Source organism: Bufo bufo, chromosome 3, assembly GCF_905171765.1.
Source record: "Bufo bufo chromosome 3, aBufBuf1.1, whole genome shotgun sequence".
In the NCBI taxonomy this organism is placed as follows: Eukaryota; Metazoa; Chordata; class Amphibia; order Anura; family Bufonidae; genus Bufo; species Bufo bufo.
Window position 1 is genome coordinate 442,429,709 of NC_053391.1, and position 20,785 is coordinate 442,450,493.

The 20,785-nt window shown below is 41.4% G+C and overlaps 1 protein-coding gene across 1 annotated transcript in view; it reads right to left on the bottom strand.

Moving 5' to 3' along the window:
* ST6GAL2 (ST6 beta-galactoside alpha-2,6-sialyltransferase 2) overlaps positions 1-20,785 on the bottom strand; it is a 167,801-nt gene that overhangs the window by 50,312 nt on the left and 96,704 nt on the right. Inside the window, exon 3 of the mRNA XM_040425058.1 lies at positions 10,673-11,572. Within this exon, the coding sequence (XP_040280992.1) occupies positions 10,673-11,522 (850 nt within the window). The 5' untranslated portion in view covers positions 11,523-11,572. The remainder of the gene's footprint in view (positions 1-10,672; positions 11,573-20,785) is intronic.

Here is a 20,785-nt window from a genome sequence, read left to right on the forward strand (position 1 = left end):
CGCATACGGACGTCTGAATGAAGCCTTACACGGGCGTGATCAATGACTGTGGTTATCACCCCATATAGACTCCCTGATCACCCCCCTGTCATTGATCACCCCCCCTGTCATTGATCACCCCCCCTGTCATTGATCACCCCCCTGTCATTGATCACCCTCTGTAAGGCTCCATTCAGACATTTTTTTGGCCCAAGTTAGCGGAATTTATTTATTTTTTTCTTACAAAGTCTCATATTCCACTAACTTGTGTCAAAAAATAAAATCTCACATGAACTCACCATACCCCTCACGGAATCCAAATGCGTAAAATTTTTTAGACATGTATATTCCAGACTTCTTCTCACGCTTTAGGGCCCCTAGAATGCCAGGGCAGTATAAATACCCCACATGTGACCCCATTTCGGAAAGAAGACACCCCCAGGTATTCCGTGAGGGGCATATTGAGTCCATGAAAGATTGAAATTTTTGTCCCAAGTTAGCGGAACGGGAGACTTTGTGAGAAAAAAATAAAAAATATCAATTTCCGCTAACTTGTGCCAAAAAAAAAAAATTTCTATGAACTCGCCATGCCCCTCATTGAATACCTTGGGGTGTCTTCTTTCCAAAATGGGGTCACATGTGGGGTATTTATACTGCCCTGGCATTCTAGGGGCCCCAAAGCGTGAGAAGAAGTCTGGTATCCAAATGTCTAAAAATGCCCTCCTAAAAGGAATTTGGGCACCTTTGCGCATCTAGGCTGCAAAAAAGTGTCACACATCTGGTATCGCCGTACTCAGGAGAAGTTGGGGAATGTGTTTTGGGGTGTCATTTTACATATACCCATGCTGGGTGAGAGAAATATCTTGGTCAAATGCCAACTTTGTATAAAAAAATGGGAAAAGTTGTCTTTTGCCAAGATATTTCTCTCACCCAGCAAGGGTATATGTAAAATGACACCCCAAAACACATTCCCCAACTTCTCCTGAATACGGCGATACCACATGTGTGACACTTTTTTGCAGCCTAGGTGGGCAAAGGGGCCCATATTCCAAAGAGCACCTTTAGGATTTCACAGGTCATTTACCTACCTAACACACATTAGGGCCCCTGGAAAATGCCAGGGCAGTATAACTACCACACAAGTGACCCCATTTTAGAAAGAAGACACCCCAAGGTATTCCGTGAGGGGCATGGCGAGTTCCTAGAATTTTTTATTTTTTGTCACAAGTTAGTGGAAAATGCTGATTTTTTTTTTTTTTTTTTTTTTTCATACAAAGTCTCATATTCCACTAACTTGTGACAAAAAATAAAAACTTCCATGAACTCACTATGCCCATCAGCGAATACCTTGGGGTGTCTTCTTTCCAAAATGGGGTCACTTGTGGGGTAGTTATACTGCCCTGGCATTCTAGGGGCCCAAATGTGTGGTAAGGAGTTTGAAATCAAATTCTGTAAAAATTGACCTGTGAAATCCGAAAGGTGCTCTTTGGAATATGGGCCCCTTTGCCCACCTAGGCTGCAAAAAAGTGTCACACATCTGGTATTGCCGTACTCAGGAGAAGGTGGGGAATGTGTTTTGGGGTGTCATTTTACATATACCCATGCTGGGTGAGAGAAATATCTTGGCAAACGACAACTTTTCCCATTTTTTTATACAAAGTTGGCATTTGACCAAGATATTTATCTCACCCAGCATGGGTATATGTAAAAAGACACCCCAAAACACATTCCTCAACTTCTCCTGAATACAGAGATACCAGATGTGTGACACTTTTTTGCAGCCTAGGTGGGCAAAGGGGCCCATATTCCAAAGAGCACCTTTCGGATTTCACAGGTCAATTTTTACAGAATTTGATTTCAAACTCCTTACCACACATTTGGGCCCCTAGAATGCCAGGGCAGTATAACTACCCCACAAGTGACCCCATTTTGGAAAGAAGAGACCCCAAGGTATTCGCTGATGGGCATAGTGAGTTCATGGAAGTTTTTATTTTTTGTCACAAGTTAGTGGAATATGAGACTTTGTATGAAAAAAAAAATAAAAAAAAAAATCATCATTTTCCACTAACTTGTGACAAAAAATAAAAAATTCTAGGAACTCGCCATGCCCCTCACGGAATACCTTGGGGTGTCTTCTTTCCAAAATAGGGTCACTTGTGGGGTAGTTATACTGCCCTGGCATTCTAGGGGCCCAAATGTGTGGTAAGGAGTTTGAAATCAAATTCAGTAAAAAATGACGAGTGAAATCCGAAAGGTGCTCTTTGGAATATGGGCCCCTTTGCCCACCTAGGCTGCAAAAAAGTGTCACACATCTGGTATCTCCGTACTCAGGAGAAGGTGGGGAATGTGTTTTGGGGTGTCATTTTATATATACCCATGCTGGGTGAGAGAAATATCTTGGCAAAAGACAACTTTTCCCATTTTTTTATACAAAGTTGTCATTTGACCAAGATATTTATCTCACCCAGCATGGGTATATGTAAAAAGACACCCCAAAACACATTCCTCAACTTCTCCTGAGTACGGCGATACCAGATGTGTGACACTTTTTTGCAGCCTAGGTGGGCAAAGGGGCCCATATTCCAAAGAGCACCTTTCGGATTTCACTCGTCATTTTTTACTGAATTTGATTTCAAACTCCTTACCACACATTTGGGCCCCTAGAATGCCAGGGCAGTATAACTACCCCACAAGTGACCCCATTTTGGAAAGAAGAGACCCCAAGGTATTCGCTGATGGGCATAGTGAGTTCATGGAAGTTTTTATTTTTTGTCACAAGTTAGTGGAATATGAGACTTTGTAAGAAAAAAAAAAAAAAAAAAAAAAAATCATCATTTTCCGCTAACTTGTGACAAAAAATAAAAAGTTCTATGAACTCACTGTGCCCATCAGCGAATACCTTAGGGTGTGTACTTTCAGAAATGGGGTCATTTGTGGGGTGTTTGTACTGTCTGGGCATTGTAGAACCTCAGGAAACATGACAGGTGCTCAGAAAGTCAGAGCTGCTTCAAAAAGCGGAAATTCACATTTTTGTACCATAGTTTGTAAACGCTATAACTTTTACCCAAACCATTTTTTTTCTACCCAAACATTTTTTTTTTATCAAAGACATGTAGAACTATAAATTTAGAGCAAAATTTCTATATGGATGTCGTTTTTTTTTGCAAAATTTTACAACTGAAAGTGAAAAATGTCATTTTTTTGCAAAAAAAATCGTTAAATTTCGATTAATAACAAAAAAAGTAAAAATGTCAGCAGCAATGAAATACCACCAAATGAAAGCTCTATTAGTGAGAAGAAAAGGAGGTAAAATTCATTTGGGTGGTAAGTTGCATGACCGAGCAATAAACGGTGAAAGTAGTGTAGGTCAGAAGTGTAAAAAGTGGCCTGGTCTTTCAGGGTGTTTAAGCACTGGGGGCTGAGGTGGTTAATAAAGGACCACGGCCAATTTTCTACCACAGTTTGGTTTTGTGTTTTATTTTAGTTACCGTATGTTAGGCTTTAGAAAATATTTGTTCCAGTTAAGTAATTGCTCATATGGCACCATGATAAACCTGATGGACCCCATCAATAGCGGACAGGCCATAGACCCTAACAGGCAGGCTCCTGGTATGCCGATGCCCAGTGACCTTCCCAAGTCTTCCTCATGGCCGCTGGCTAGGAACATAACAACTTGATGTTTCCATTGTTAATTTACGCCGAGATTGTAAGGTATGGATGAACTCGGATAGTGGATGGCAGCTGCCCTCCTGCATTCAAATGTATCGTCATTCTCAGACATCACTGGATGTACAGTAATAGGTGTTCTACTGCATGTTTGTTAGCGGTGAAAGACCATGTAGCATACTGAAGGTAGGACAGGTACCGTCTCACCTTCTGAGCCCACACCTCCATATCTAGTAACATAAAGGCCGAAAAAAGACATTTGTCCATCCAGTTCGGCCTGTTGGAGACAACTAGAGTAGGACAGAATGTGGCCACCACAGAGAGGCAAGCACCTGGAAAGGTGTTTTGTGCTGCTATTTATTCCTCCTAGGGCAGTATATTGTGCTGCACTGTGGTACTTGCTTCTGATGGGGCAGTATTTTGTGCTGCACTGTGGTATTTGGTTTTGCTGGGGCAGTATTTTGTGCTGCACTGTGGTATTTGGTTCTGCTGGGGCAGTATATTGTGCTGCACTGTGGTATTTGGTTCTGCTGGGGCAGTATATTGTGCTGCACTGTGGTATTTGGTTCTGCTGGGGCAGTATATTGTGCTGCACTGTGGTATTTGGTATTGTTGGGGCAGTATATTGTGCTGTACTGTGGCATTTGGTTGTTCTGAGGAAGTATGTTGTGCTGCATTGTGGTATTTGGTTCTGCTGGGGCAGTATATTGTTCTGCACTGTGGTATTTGTTTCTGCTGGGGCAGTATATTGTTCTGCACTGCAGTATTTGGTTCTGCTGGGGCAGTATGTTGTTCTGCACTGTGGTATTTGGTTCTGCTGGGGCAATATATTGTTCTGCACTGTGGTATTTGGTTCTGCTGGGGCAATATATTGTTCTGAACTGTGGTATTTGGTTCTGCTGGGGCAGTATGTTGTTCTGCACTGTGGTATTTGGTATTGTTGGGGCAGTATATTGTGCTGCACTGTGGCATTTGGTTCTGCTGAGGAAGTATGTTGTGCTGCACTGTGGTATTTGGTTTTGCTGGGGCAGTATTTTGTGCTGCACTGTGGTATTTGGTTCTGCTGGGGCAGTATATTGTGCTGCACTGTGGTATTTGGTTCTGCTGGGGCAGTATATTGTGCTGCACTGTGGTATTTGGTTCTGCTGGGGCAGTATATTGTGCTGCACTGTGGTATTTGGTATTGTTGGGGCAGTATATTGTGCTGCACTGTGGCATTTGGTTCTTCTGAGGAAGTATGTTGTGCTGCATTGTGGTATTTGGTTCTGCTGGGGCAGTATATTGTTCTGCACTGTGGTATTTGTTTCTGCTGGGGCAGTATATTGTTCTGCACTGCAGTATATTGCATATTCCTCCTAGGGCAGTATATTGTGCTGCACTGTGGCACTTGCTTCTGATGGGGCAGTATTTTGTGCTGCACTGTGGTATTTGGTTTTGCTGGGGCAGTATTTTGTGCTGCACTGTGGTATTTGGTTCTGCTGGGGCAGTATATTGTGCTGCACTGTGGTATTTGGTTCTGCTGGGGCAGTATATTGTGCTGCACTGTGGTATTTGGTTCTGCTGGGGCAGTATATTGTGCTGCACTGTGGTATTTGGTATTGTTGGGGCAGTATATTGTGCTGCACTGTGGCATTTGGTTCTTCTGAGGAAGTATGTTGTGCTGCATTGTGGTATTTGGTTCTGCTGGGGCAGTATATTGTTCTGCACTGTGGTATTTGTTTCTGCTGGGGCAGTATATTGTTCTGCACTGCAGTATTTGGTTCTGCTGGGGCAGTATGTTGTTCTGCACTGTGGTATTTGGTTCTGCTGGGGCAATATATTGTTCTGAACTGTGGTATTTGGTTCTGCTGGGGCAGTATGTTGTTCTGCACTGTGGTATTTGGTATTGTTGGGGCAGTATATTGTGCTGCACTGTGGCATTTGGTTCTGCTGAGGAAGTATGTTGTGCTGCATTGTGGTATTTGGTTCTGCTGGGGCAGTATATTGTTCTGCACTGTGGTATTTGTTTCTGCTGGGGCAGTATATTGTGCTGCAGTGTGGCATTTGGTTCTGCTGAGGAAGTATTTAGTGCTGCATTGTGGTATTTGGTTCTGCTGGGGCAGTATATTGTTCTGCACTGTGGTATTTGGTTCTGCTGGGGCAGTATATTGTTCTGCACTGTGGTATTTGTTTCTGCTGAGAAAGTATTTAGTGCTGCATTGTGGTATTTGGTTCTGCTGGGGCAGTATATTGTGCTGCACTGTGGTATTTGTTTCTGCTGGGGGAGTATATTGTGCTGCACTGTGGTATTTGGTTCTGCTGGGGCAGTATATTGTGCTGCACTGTGGTATTTGGTTCTGCTGGGGCAGTATATTGTGCTGCACTGTGGTATTTGGTTCTGCTGGGGCAGTATATTGTGCTGCACTGTGGTATTTGGTTCTGCTGGGGCAGTAAATTGTGCTGCACTGTGGTATTTGGTTCTGCTGGGGCAGTATATTGTGCTGCACTGTGGTATCTGGTTCTGCTGGGGCAGTATATTGTGCTGCACTGTGGTATTTGGTTCTGCTGGGGCAGTATATTGTGCTGCACTGTGGTATCTGGTTCTGCTGGGGCAGTATATTGTGCTGCACTGTGGTATTTGGTTCTGCTGGGGCAGTAAATTGTGCTGCACTGTGGTATTTGGTTCTGCTGGGGCAGTATATTGTGCTGCACTGTGGTATCTGGTTCTGCTGGGGCAGTATATTGTGCTGCACTGTGGTATTTGGTTCTGCTGGGGCAGTATATTGTGCTGCACTGTGGTATCTGGTTCTGCTGGGGCAGTATATTGTGCTGCACTGTGGTATCTGGTTCTGCTGGGGCAGTATATTGTGCTGCACTGTGGTATTTGGTTCTGCTGGGGCAGTATATTGTGCTGCACTGTGGTATCTGGTTCTGCTGGGGCAGTATATTGTTCTGCACTGTGGTATTTGTTTCTGCTAAGGAAGTATTTAGTGCTGCATTGTGGTATTTGGTTCTGCTGGGGCAGTATTTTGTGCTGCACTGTGGTATTTGGTTCTGCTGACCCCAGCTACATAAGTTGGGCCTATCTACTTGTGTTGGCCCGCACCTTTGGTCAACCTGCCTATAACATTGGCCATGTTTAATTTTTTTTTTCCCAGGGCAACTACGGAACCGCATTATAAATCAATGGAATGGATCAGAATTCATTATGAACCATTTGCTAAAAATTCACTGATTATGTCATGGCTCCACTAAAAATGGAAGCCGCGACACTAAAGTGAACAGAGCCCAATAAAAGTACAGGTATAAAGTATAAAGTTTCACATGTAAAAATACATGTATAGAAGTCTTTGTATTTCCGAACAATTATCATACTATAGTGAAAGTCGATTTCAATTCTGTGTTTTGCAGTGTGTATCTCTAGAGAATTTGATGCCCTTTCGTGATCCGGTCACTCTTCCCATTTTTCAAGCAACTTTTACAGTGCAGAAAATGAGCTGGAATGAACAAGCGAGGCACAAAAGCACAAGAAATGGCATTCCAAAAACCTAGATGCATTTATCCTCATTCATCTTCCACTCAAGACATGTAATATAAAAAAATACAATAAAGAAAGCATACAATTTTATTTGGCATATACCACACTGAAAAGCATTCCTGTGGAGAGTAGCCCCTAAGGCTATTTTTGCAGAAGCTAATTTCATGATGGGGACTTGCTAGCGCTGTGTAAGCAATTCCCCTCATAGCTCCTCTTTCTTTTTATATATTAAATAGGTCAGGAAAGTGATATTTATTTTTGGAAGGATTTTCGATCCTCTAGAAGAAAGGATGAAATACTATTTTATTACGTATTTACAGTTTACACTGACCTTCAGAGCGCTGTTATATCAAGCAGTCTTAACAGAACAAGCAATTAAGAGTCTTGGTCACAGAGAGTCAATTCTCTTTTTATGTCTACACTACATATTTGCATATTTTAAAAGGTCACTGAGTTGACAATTTTTTGGGGATATTATATAGAGACATAGCAATTTAAGTTTTGATAGGTTGGGGTCTGAATGCTGAGACCCCTACTGCCCCTATAATAAGGACAGAGAAGAACTCTCTCTCTCCTTGCTGCAGAGGATGGATTCGAGATGGGTCCATCGACTTCTATTGAGCCCATATACGGCAGCAAGCAGATTTATATGAGGGCCTCTCTCTCTTTTTTCTAGGGATCGGTCAGGGTCTCAGCACTCCCCCACCGATCAAAACCTTTGATATGTCTCTATGATATATCAAAACTTTTTTTGAAAACTCAGTAACCCTTACATAATGTCAAATGAAAATGTTTTAAAGGGGTTGTGCAGGCAGTAGGTCATCAATATCTGATCGGTGGGAGTTGGATCAACCGTTAGAAGAAGTGGAGGCGCTCCATGCGAGTGCTGCTTCCTCTTTATTAAACTGCGCTGTGTAATTACAATTAAACCTGTAATTACATTGTGCTGCCAAGATTTCTGAGATGAGACGGGCAGTGTAATGAAGCAGAAGTAGCGCTCACATAGAGTGCTGCTTCCTCTTTAAACAGATAATCGATGGGTTGCCAGGAGTAGGACCTCCACTGATCATATACTGATGACCTATTCTGAAGATAGGTCATCAATATATACTGCCCGCACAACCCACTTAATCATACTACTTAGAGGCTTACATGTCACAGTCGTATCACTGTTTTTGAAGCATTTTTCCAAAATTGAGAGTTTTATCACAATTTTCAAAAACAAATGCCACCAAATGAACGTAAAGGGTGAATAAACCCAAGATTAGGTGAATACAATATCTCCTTACGGTGAGCACCTAAACAGTGTGAGGAGTCTTATAGGCCAGACAATGCTCTACAGGGAGTGCAGAATTATTAGGCAAATGAGTATTTTGACCACATCATCCTCTTTATGCATGTTGTCTTACTCCAAGCTGTATAGGCTCGAAAGCCTACTACCAATTAAGCATATTAGGTGATGTGCATCTCTGTAATGAGAAGGGGTGTGGTCTAATGACATCAACACCCTATATTAGGTGTGCATAATTATTAGGCAACTTCCTTTCCTTTGGCAAAATGGGTCAAAAGAAGGACTTGACAGGCTCAGAAAAGTCAAAAATAGTGAGATATCTTGCAGCACTCTTAAAATTGCAAAGCTTCTGAAGCGTGATCATCGAACAATCAAGCGTTTCATTCAAAATAGTCAACAGGGTCGCAAGAAGCGTGTGGAAAAACCAAGGCGCAAAATAACTGCCCATGAACTGAGAAAAGTCAAGCGTGCAGCTGCCAAGATGCCACTTGCCACCAGTTTGGCCATATTTCAGAGCTGCAACATCACTGGAGTGCCCAAAAGCACAAGGTGTGCAATACTCAGAGACATGGCCAAGGTAAGAAAGGCTGAAAGACGACCACCACTGAACAAGACACACAAGCTGAAACGTCAAGACTGGGCCAAGAAATATCTCAAGACTGATTTTTCTAAGGTTTTATGGACTGATGAAATGAGAGTGAGTCTTGATGGGCCAGATGGATGGGCCCGTGGCTGGATTGGTAAAGGGCAGAGAGCTCCAGTCCGACTCAGACGCCAGCAAGGTGGAGGTGGAGTACTGGTTTGGGCTGGTATCATCAAAGATGAGCTTGTGGGGCCTTTTCGGGTTGAGGATGGAGTCAAGCTCAACTCCCAGTCCTACTGCCAGTTTCTGGAAGACACCTTCTTCAAGCAGTGGTACAGGAAGAAGTCTGCATCCTTCAAGAAAAACATGATTTTCATGCAGGACAATGCTCCATCACACGCGTCCAAGTACTCCACAGCGTGGCTGGCAAGAAAGGGTATAAAAGAAGAAAATCTAATGACATGGCCTCCTTGTTCACCTGATCTGAACCCCATTGAGAACCTGTGGTCCATCATCAAATGTGAGATTTACAAGGAGGGAAAACAGTACACCTCTCTGAACAGTGTCTGGGAGGCTGTGGTTGCTGCTGCACGCAATGTTGATGGTGAACAGATCAAAACACTGACAGAATCCATGGATGGCAGGCTTTTGAGTGTCCTTGCAAAGAAAGGTGGCTATATTGGTCACTGATTTGTTTTTGTTTTGTTTTTGAATGTCAGAAATGTATATTTGTGAATGTTGAGATGTTATATTGGTTTCACTGGTAAAAATAAATAATTTAAATGGGTATATATTTGTTTTTTGTTAAGTTGCCTAATAATTATGCACAGTAATAGTCACCTGCACACACAGATATCCCCCTAAAATAGCTAAAACTAAAAACAAAAACAAACTAAAAACTACTTCCAAAAATATTCAGCTTTGATATTAATGAGTTTTTTGGGTTCATTAAGAACATGGTTGTTGTTCAATAATAAAATTAATCCTCAAAAATACAACTTGCCTAATAATTCTGCACTCCCTGTAATGCCACCAGATGTAAGGTAGCTATCCTATAGGTCTGTGATGGCTAACCTCCAGCACTCCAGCTGTGATAAAACTACAACTCCCAAGATGCTTGGCTTGGCTGTTCATAGAAATGAATAGAGCATGCTGGGAGTCAAAGTTTCACCACAGTTGGAGGGGTGGAGGTTAACCATCACTGTTTTTGGTCAATGTTCGACCTTTCAGACATAATTGGATGATAATTAAGCCAGCACCTCATCTGCACACAGCTAAACCCTAAATCAGACAAGTGTCCTCTGAACATGTATTAGCAAGAAGTAGAGGACAGAAAGCAGGTAGTATAACTACAGGATTAGATGGCACAGGAGTTGCAGTCTGTTACCATTAAGAAACATTGTTTGGAATATGAGCAAAAAGTATCAGATTTGTAATCACGACTGTTGTGAATGTGAAGATGCATCTAACCTTAAAATGGAGAATATAACCATGTTTTGCTACAGTTTACAAAAATTAGAACTATATATTGTGAAAATGAGGAAATAGGTTATGCCGTTGACAAACTATAAATGAATTCCACCTTACTTTATTGTTTTCATCTGGTAGCATAGTCAGCACCAAAACAAAAACTTACCAATTTCTGCACCAAGTGAAGAGTTCAGTATAGCTCCAGCAGAGGAAACAACAGCACAAGTAGAAAATCCTCGTGGATACAGTTTATTTAGTGGTATTCGAGGAAAGTACTTTTCCCATCCTAAATTTGAGAATGGGGCCTCTTTGCCATCCAACATTCTTACATGAGCTCGCTTTTTCAGGATGCAGAGCAGTTCTTGGGCACTCAGTTTTCTTGAATTCTGTTTTCCTGAAAAGCTTACCCCAAGTTTGTTTGCTCTAAGGTACTCTCTCCTAGCTTTCTGCAAACGAGGTGTCAGCATTTTGGATGAAACGTTGCCTTTCCACAGCTTCTGAAGAAATGACTTGGACATGGTTGAAGAGAAACCATTCCACTCATCCGACTCTTCAATCATATGCTGTTTTTTGCGACGTACGTTCCTTCGGTTTTTTCTGTGCCGAGAGTGTGAGTTTTGGTGATATTTTACAGCCTGATTAGAGTCTCCATGGACAAGGGCCTTTTTTTTCTTTGATCTTAAAAACTCATCTTCACTTTCAAAATAATTTTCTATATCAGCTATAGTTTTAAGACTACCTGGGCCAGACTTAAATGAGTTCAAAATGTCTTCATTAACAAGACTGTGCTCATCATTGGCGTAGGATAGAGATGGGTCCTGAAGAGCCCCCATGATTGCCCTCTGCTTTCCTTGAATTGGTAGGGCTTTTTTATCTTCTAAGTAAGAGAATGTGCTTGGCACTGGTTCCACTGAGTTGTTGTCTGTGAAGTAGATGAAGATCACCAAAAACAATAAGCCCCAAGCGCAGATTCCAAATAGCATGAGTTGTTTCCATTGTTTTACGTTCGGTTTCATGGCTTAGTCTACAATGGCTTCTCTGTTCTGTGAACTTATTAAATTGTCACCTGTGAGAATAAAGCAATGTATTTAGAAAAGGAGAAGAAATATACATGTCATTTTTCAAAGATATAACTTAACAACCATAGGTGTGACAGTTATTAAGTGCATCAATGTACTGTACAAGCCAACTATATTAATTAAAGGGGTTGTGCCATGAAAAATATTCTACAGTTTTCAAACCAGCACCAGGATCTACATAGTTTGGTAACTGCATGTAATTTAAAATGTAGTACAGTTAGTGAGCTATTCAATAAAATGTTTCTGTATAGCGCCACCTGCTGTTTGGTCTTTTCCTTATTTCTTCGTCTGAGGTGGTCGCAGATGCTCAGTTTACATTTTCAGCTACCACCAGCCATATCTTCTGTTAGAAACTGCAGAAGTTACAGGGAGAGAGCTACAACAGAAAGGAAGGACATATCCCCTGAGCTGTCAGCCTGAAATAAATCTAGCAGAGCAATTGGATTATTAAATGGGGAGATTTCTGAATTCATGTGAGGAAAATGGCTGCTTCTAGCTTTGTTAGAAAGAGAATGTCATGTACTATATGATGTTTGATTTAAATTTTATTTATTACATCAGTCATGGCATAACCCCTTTAAGGGGTACCTTTCAGATGCCTTACAAAAGTAGGATGCAAGACTACAAAAGAGATCCTAGATTTTCAGGCTCATGGGAGATGATAAATATCCCCCATAATCTCTATTAATTAGTATTAGATTGGACTGATACACATATATTTTTTTCAATCAGCAAAAAGAGACTAGTAAATGCTATACTATACACCAGGGATTAGCAACCTCCGGAAATCCAGCTGCTGTGAAACTACAACTCCTAGCATGCACACTTACTCGGCAGTTCTTGTAACTCCCACAGAAGTGAACTTAACAGCTGGCGTGCCGGAGGTTGCTGATCCCTGCTATACACTATTCCTCTTAGGCTAGTTCCACACCTGCTTTCCGACAGGCTGTTCCAGCAGATGAAGAGCCTGCCAGAGTTCACTGTATCCAGCCTAGTTGGATACTGCCGTTCAACACCAGACCCCACTGTGCTGCGTGCACCAGTTTCTGTCTGGCAGAAACCTGGCACTCATGCCGGAACCAGGCAGATCCTCACTGGGTCCCATTATAGTCAATGAGGTCTGAACAGTGTAACTGTTAGATGCTGTGTATACCACAAAAAAAGATTTGCCACTACTTACAGCAGCCCAGGTGACCACCTATTACAAGAGCTTAGATTGTGCTTTAATTGCCTACTGTCTTGATAAATTTCAGATTTCTGCCACTGAAACTGTTCCAGAAACAGAGCAAGGAAGGAGAGCCAGCCATGGAGCACCTCTACTAGATGGTGGAGTAAAGGGAAGGTAACCACCTGCTCAGTCTACGGTTTATTACACAAGCAGCCGGTAAACACCAAAGCCCTGATTTATCATTCCTTCACTCCAGAATTCTGGCATCAAAAAGTTGCAAAATATGGCTTTTGCAACTTTTTGCACTCACTTGTGGAAAAATGCAGCATTTTTTTATACCTCTCACTCCAGTTTTGTAATGTGGGTGGAAAAGTGGGTGTGGCTATGTTAATGAGTTTCACTCCAGATTTATCATTGATGGGGGATAATTATCAGATCGGTGGGGACTCCTATAGAAATGAATGGAGCGGCCAGGTGCATGTCTGACCGGCTGCTCCATTCTTTTCAGGGGGGTTGCAGGGGGTTCCGGGCCCCCGTTCTCGTGACTGGTAGGGGTCCCAGCAGTAGGACCTCCTGTGGCTAGGGGATAACTTCTAAAAACCGGAATACCCCTCTTTAATAAAATATGTGGCGTGAGTGCAATGTGGTTTACAGCTTTAGGTGTAACAGTACACCAGGGGGTTGCCTGACGTAGGTTGCGACTTTTGCATGAGCCGTAATTCAGGTCTAATATCACTTTTAGCTCTTAAACATAAACCACTTTTGAAGCCACACAACTGACTTATGCGCTTTCATAAATGACCCCCATAGCTTGTAAGGCTGAATAAAAATAAATTCGGCCATCTAGTTTAGCCTATTATTCTCAAAGTTGATAAATGGGAAGGCCCCCCTTCATGAGGTCGAAGCCATCTTTCCTCATCTTCTGACTTTATTAATGAAAACCAGCAGTTATTGTGTAGTTTCCAGCAGCAACACTAACCCTTACACTTTTTTGTACTGGTTATCATACGCATAATATAAGAAGAATATATTTACGTTACAGGCCTTTATGAACATCATTTGACTATTTTCCCTCTTTTAAAGCTACTAGAGATTTGTTCATCCAAATGAATAATGTCATGTGGATAAGACAAATAAATCAGTGTTTCCCACAGCTGTCATCATCATCATCTTCCTGGTAATGATGGTTAGTAAAATGAGCTGGTGGTCCTATGGAGAGTTTTATAGAGAATCAGATGATGTAAGATTTTGGCACAACCTCATAAGTAGAATTCGGTTACTGGAGCTATTAACACAATTATGATTACAGAAGTTCAGCCCTGGAACAGAGGTGTTCATTTTCTCTTTGCTCTTTTGTCTATTAATGTAGCCCCTGGATAACCCCAGCCACCTGCTGATCTCTCTACGTTTATTGGATCACTTCCCCCCCATAAAAAAATAAAATAAAAACCTGATGATAAAAATATATTGCAGCTGCTGAACGCAAGGCAAACAGCTGGAGTGTTCCTTGACCCTCTCTCATACCAGCCATACCATTGTGCTTTTATTTTTCTCCAAGCACACATTGGGCAGGAATGATTTCTGGAGCAAAGCTTTTCTCCTTTAGGTTGTTACACAAAATGAGATTGAAAACAACACTGGTAGTTTTATATTTTACAGGTCAAATAATAAACATTATAGATAAGTGGCCAGGAGGTGATATACAAAACAAGAACAAAAAAAAGTCTACAAATAAGAACATAACTATCTCTTACATGCCATTCATTATATAATCAAGGGGTTAGAAAAAAGGGAAAAAAGTCCAGCTTCCAATAAAAAGCGTTACATCTTTATAGTTCAAAAATCATGCATAATAAAATCCAAGCGTGACATCATACAGACAGGATAGCGTTATAGTCTACGTGTTTCATATACCAAAATACGATCCTTACTCACGACCATGTATTTTGGGCCCACTTTTTCGTAAACTAGATTTTGTCACAATGGGGTCACAACTGGGTTTTGCGATTTATTTATTTTTACGCCAAAACCATAGGGTAGGGAAATGGTAAATCTTCCCTTAACTTTACATATGAACCAAAAGCACTTTTCTTTAGAATGAAGCAATGGATTGCTAACTGAGCTTAATCTTTACATTGAGCTGAGCTAGACCTACAAGGCATTGTGCTTAGTTTAACAGTGAATTTCAAAGTGACAGATTTTCTTTAAAAGGTCACTGTCCTTTCCGAAAACTTTTGACATGTTATAGCGACATATCAAAAGTTTTGATTGTTGGGGGTTTGAGAGCCGAGACCCCCACCAATCTCTACAATGAGAAGAGAGAAGCACTCTCTTAGCAGACTCTCTCTCCTTGCTGTACGAGATCGGAGCAAGATGGGCTCATGGATCCCTGCTTCACTATTGCATCCACCTGTAACTGAGCCCTGAGGACACAAATACAGCCCTGAAGACACAAATATGCTGCAGCCATCCTGAGACCAGGACAGTCATTCTGGAACTCTCCAGTTAGATCTGTTGGGAGGCATGCTTTTTGTGCTTTTTTAAGATTACTGTATGATCTTCTGTGCATTATGGTATAATCAGTTTTACATTAATTGACCACTTTCAGAGGTGATAACTATTGAGGCAGATGGTTTCTTTGCTAAAGCTTAAACAACTGCTAAGCAAAAGACTAAATACACACACTGTATAGAATAACACTCCTTTCCTGGGCTTTAATCAAGGGGGTCAACAGTTGGAACTTTAAAATGTCTTCATAGACATCTAGAATTACTAAATCAACAACGGCAACCTGACAAAGGGAAGATGAGGCATACACAGGAGGCATGCTCAGGCAATAATTGTGAAGTTGACAAGCTTATTAAAAGAGCTGGCAGACTGTAAGTAGACTAAACTGTCAATTGTCACGTATGATCTGCACGTCTCTGGATCTAGACTGGGTGACCTCCAGACCCACAAGTGAAACTTATACATCTCAATTAGCTCTAGACAGTTGACAAATCCTAATAGAATGGCGAGTGTGGCTGCCAACATATTGTCTAACAATGCTTTCTCCTACATCTCTTCCATCTGAAGGAGTTTTCAGATAGATGCAAGAAATAGAATATATATATATATATATATATATATATCCTTGAAGAACATAGGACCATGTAAACCTAACATTTCAACATGTTTTTTGGCACTTATTAACAACATGAAGGGTTAATGTCTAAAGCCATACAGGGACAGGAGAAATGTCTGTGAACCTCCTACTCCCCCTATATACTGCTTCCTTGCCCCCCGCCAGCCTCCTTCTCCTCTACACCGGCTAAAGTCACAGCTGCAATTACAGTATATGCAGCTCTGACTTTAACCTACTCTAATACAACATAGATTGTGACTAGAACCACATTTTTGATTTAAAGTTGGGATTCTTGACTTAAAGGGAACCTGTCACCGGGATTTTGGGTATAGAGCTGAGGACATGGGTTGCTAGATGGCCGCTAGCACATCCTCAATACCCAGTCCCCATAGCTCTGTGTGCTTTTATGGTTTTAAAAAAAAACGATTTGAAACATATGCAAATTAACATAAAAGAGTCATATCTTACTTATGTGACCAGAGAAGAGTTATATTTTCAAGCTCTGACTCATCTCAGGTTAATTTGCATATGTATCAAATCGTTTTTTATACACAATAAAAGCACACAGAGCTATGTGGACTGGGTATTGCAGATGTGCTAGCAGCGATCTAGCAACCCATGTCCTCAGCTCTATACCCACTTCTGAGGGCTCTTTGTATAATCTGAAAAAGTGCCCTCAGAAGTGCCCCTCTGCACCCAAGGTAGGAACAAACAGTGTTTTCCTTTCCTGCTTAAATGAACAAAGCTCGGGTAAAGTGACACCATTTAAAATGGCTATAGAAGAGTCTGCCTGGAAAATACGAAAAAGCCCTGTTTAGGATGCCAGGAAACACTTAATGTCCAAAGCTGCCTCACATCAAGTGACCATGTCACTTCATGTGATGCTAATTGTGAATCAGAATTTTACAGCTTCAAATTATAATCAGTGAATTACACTCTTCAACAATGAAATCGCAACACCAATAATGAAAAGTTGTGGAATTAAAATGAAATCACAGGACAGACAGCTATGGTAGCTCTTTTAGCAATTGCTGACCAATGACGTATCTAATGTGCTTAATGGGAGGAATATCTGGAGACGCTGTAGGCTTTGGTAGCATGTTTAAGCCAAGAAAGCTTCTAAAAGTACGTAGCACAAGCAACATGTACTGTAGCCTGGCGTTGTCCAGTTTAAAGTGGGCTCCCAGTACACGATAGAGAAATGCCCATACCACTGGTTCTATGACAAATTAATGTAATGTCTGTTAGCTGTTAGTGTTCCTGAAATGAAGACTATTGGCGTCCGACTACTGTACGTTACATCTGCCACTCCACAACTTAATCCTAGGAATAAGACCAGTGTGATGTTTCCTTGTGAAGGCCTCTTCATGGCTTTGCCCACATGGTCTGCAGACCAATTTATTGCCATTTTGCATCCAAGACAAAAGATGGACTCATCACTGTAGAGGACAGACCTCTATTCCAGCTTCCATTACCGTCTTACTGTGTACCATGATAGACTTTGAGAGTGGTGCCGTGAGGTCAATGGAACATCTGTAGCTGCATCTCTGGCTCTAGCCTAATGTCCTGCAAATGCCTTCTAATAGTTTGTGTAGACACTGTTTGCTGCCCTAAGCTTGGAATGAGGAGTCCAATTTTATTTGCAGTACAGAATGGATCACTATGCGCCTTTCTTCTAATCAGACAATCCGTCCGTGCCTCAGAGGTTTGCCTCTGTGCATCTATTGCTGTCATTCCAGTTTATTGTTGTTCTCCCAACCAATGGACACGCAGTGTTGAAACAATACTGAAATCTCAGCCTAGACACAGTAATCTGCCAGAGTGATAAACCAAGGTCTCTCAGTTTAAAGATTCCGTCCCTCTCAGGTTACGACAAGTGGTGATAACTAGCATGATGACAAACAGGAGGCATCCCACACGACTTGATCCAATTTTTGAGGTTTCAAAACTTTGCTTTCAATCCAGGTTCCATATGCCACAGATTGGAGCTAGGTGCCTAACAATTTGATCAACTGCAGATCTTAGCAACACCTACAACTTCCTCAATATGCATAACCTTATGGTTTGTCCTTCTTGGTGCTGCAATTTCAATGTTGAGGAGTGTTAAATAAAATGGAGTACATCAGGAGTAGTCCTGCCCATAGGAGGTATATTTTAGGCTGACATAAATGGTTCAATTGATTGGAAATGACCAGACAGATAATGAAAATATCAGGATCATACAGAAACACAAATAAATTACACAGTAACCATTTTCAGCATTCCTATTCCTCATTTACATACACGGCAGGTACTAAAAGTTATTAGTTATCACAAAAGCAATTATTAGCATTGGAATGAATCTAAATTATTCATATAAGGCTATCATACTTTCATTGTTGGGAAATAAATTCATGAGGATAAGGACTAGGGATGAGCGAACCCAAGTTCAGGTTCATACTGAACTTTGCGAGTTTGGGTACCCAAACCCGAACCCGGACTTTTTCACTGAAGTCCGGGTTTGGTGTTTGGGTGATTTTATTATTTTCCATTATAACATGGTTATATCGGAAAATAATAACATTCTTAAAACAGAATGCATAAGAATCTTCCACTTAGGGGTTTAAAAAACCTGCTATGTGCGCGATGACGTCACCACCCTTACCACGTGGGAGGGCGGAGTGATGACATCGCACACATAGCATGGCAGGTCCTGCTAAATGAAGATAGAAGAGACTGCTACAGCATGATCAAGTGGATAAGGTGAGTTTTTTTTTTAATCAAATATCTTTTTATTGATTTTTCAAAGTTATAGAACAAAAATGTACATGTGAGTTTTACATACAAAAGGGTGGAAGGTTGCCAACTAGTCACATTTAGGGTGGTACAGTGGCTTGTTAAATGTGTCTGTGAAAACAGCTGGTATCCCTATCGAGTCATTAAAAACAGGCAGATATAACAGATGACAAAATGGTCAGATATTCAAATAAACCTAATTAACTAAATAATTAAAACACACAAGAGGCGAGTAATCACCTACGAATGTGTTAATGTTGCAAAACTTCAAATAATCGGTCGCAGAGGTCGCTCCCAGGAGTGTCCTTAGAATAGGTGACTTCCGACACCTAGTAATTACTTATCATACAAAGAGGGCAGGGGTCAAAACCTTCCTACCTTTCGGATCTTAATACATCCACTTTGTTAAACATGGCATGGGTTTGGTAGCGAAAGATATGAAATTAAAAGAATTAGTCAGAGGCAATATAGGCTTATGGAGTGTTTGTGTAATAGATAGATGGAGGCCATATATTGTTTATATGCGCTTGTCAGCGCGCTTATGTTCTTTCTAAGGTCCCCATAGACGTAGAAAGTTAGCGTGAGATATATTAGCCCAACTGACTAATTCTTCCATGAGGTATAGTTGGTCTACCTTTGACCGCCATTCAGCCAGGGTCGGAGGAACAGACTGAAGCCAGAGTAAAGGGATGAGAGATCTGACTGCCTGTACTAACCATCTAGGGAGGTCGAAAGCTCTCGGGGTCCATCCCTCGAAGGCAGCCAAAGTAGTGTTGAGATGGGTGAGATCTGGATAGAAGAGTTACATATGTGGTTTATGCTGTTTTCTATCTGGGTCCAGAAATCTTTAATAATTGGACATGACCAGAATAGGTGGCCCAATGTGCCTTCTTCTTGCAAGCATCTCCAGCAAACACTCGTCTCTTTTAGTCCCATTTTCTGTAATTTGCTTTGGTCATTATACCATCTAGTCATAGCTTTATATGAGTGTTCTTGGATTCTTATGCATCTTGAGAATCCATGGGATCTTAAATGTATTTGGTCAATTTCTGCTGCAGTGAGGGATATTCCCAGGTCCCTCTCCCACTGTGCTATATAAGCTGGTGTGCCTCTAGTAGTTATGGATTGCAAATTTCTGTATAGATGAGAGAGTGCGCCCTTGGGGATCACGTGACCGAGCACAATTTTTTTCCAGCCACGATGTATCTGTCTTAATATTATATTTAGAGTGTAATGTTGAGCAAGTATCCCTAAACCCTTTTTGGTCAAGGAAATTAACTTTCTTTATGCGTTGAGCGTATAAGATATCTATGTCGCCGATGTTTTGGTGTTGGACATTATCTCAGTGATGTTTAGATCTTTAAAAGAATTCCAGAAGGAGGGTGGATCTGTGGTGTTTTGGTATAGTAGGAATTGGATTCAAGAGGAGAGTAGGAATTTTGGAGGGTCAGAGAATGGACCTGTATCTGTTTGTAGGGATTTGATGGTAGCATGCATACCTCTGGACAAATCCTCTGGTGGGGTGTATGGTCCATTGATTCTCCAAAATCCTGCGAGTTGTCTATCAAAGAGGCTAGCTAGCTCTATATCCGAACCCAGGATCCTGAATCGGGGAATGCATAATTGAAGCCACCTTTTTAATTGTATTGCTCGATAGTAAGTCTTTGCATCTGGAAGGCCTAGCCCCCCTGTGATCATTCCCTGATCAGCCTGTCATATGCTAATCTCATTTTTTTGCCTTTCCATAGGAAAGTTGTAAATAATATGCGAATTGATGCAAAGAAAGATGGCGGTAAGTGTTTAGGTACCATTTGGAGTAGGTATAGGAATCTGGGCACAATGTATGTCTCTAGGAGATTCTTCCTACCCAGCCATGAGACATAAGCTAGTGACAAGGAATTTAATTGGTCTCTAACTTGTTTTAGGAGGGTCGAATAGTTTAGAGAGTATAGCTTAGAAGGTGATTTAGTTAGAAAGATCCCTAGGTAATTAATTTTTTCCTGCTGCAACTTGAAAGGGAAGGAGATGCGTAACTGTTGGATTTGGGGTGTTGGGAGGGTGATGTTTAAGGCCTCTGACTCAAATAGTTCCAAAAGTGGAGCAAATGCTTGAATGGGGTTTGTGATCAGGAAT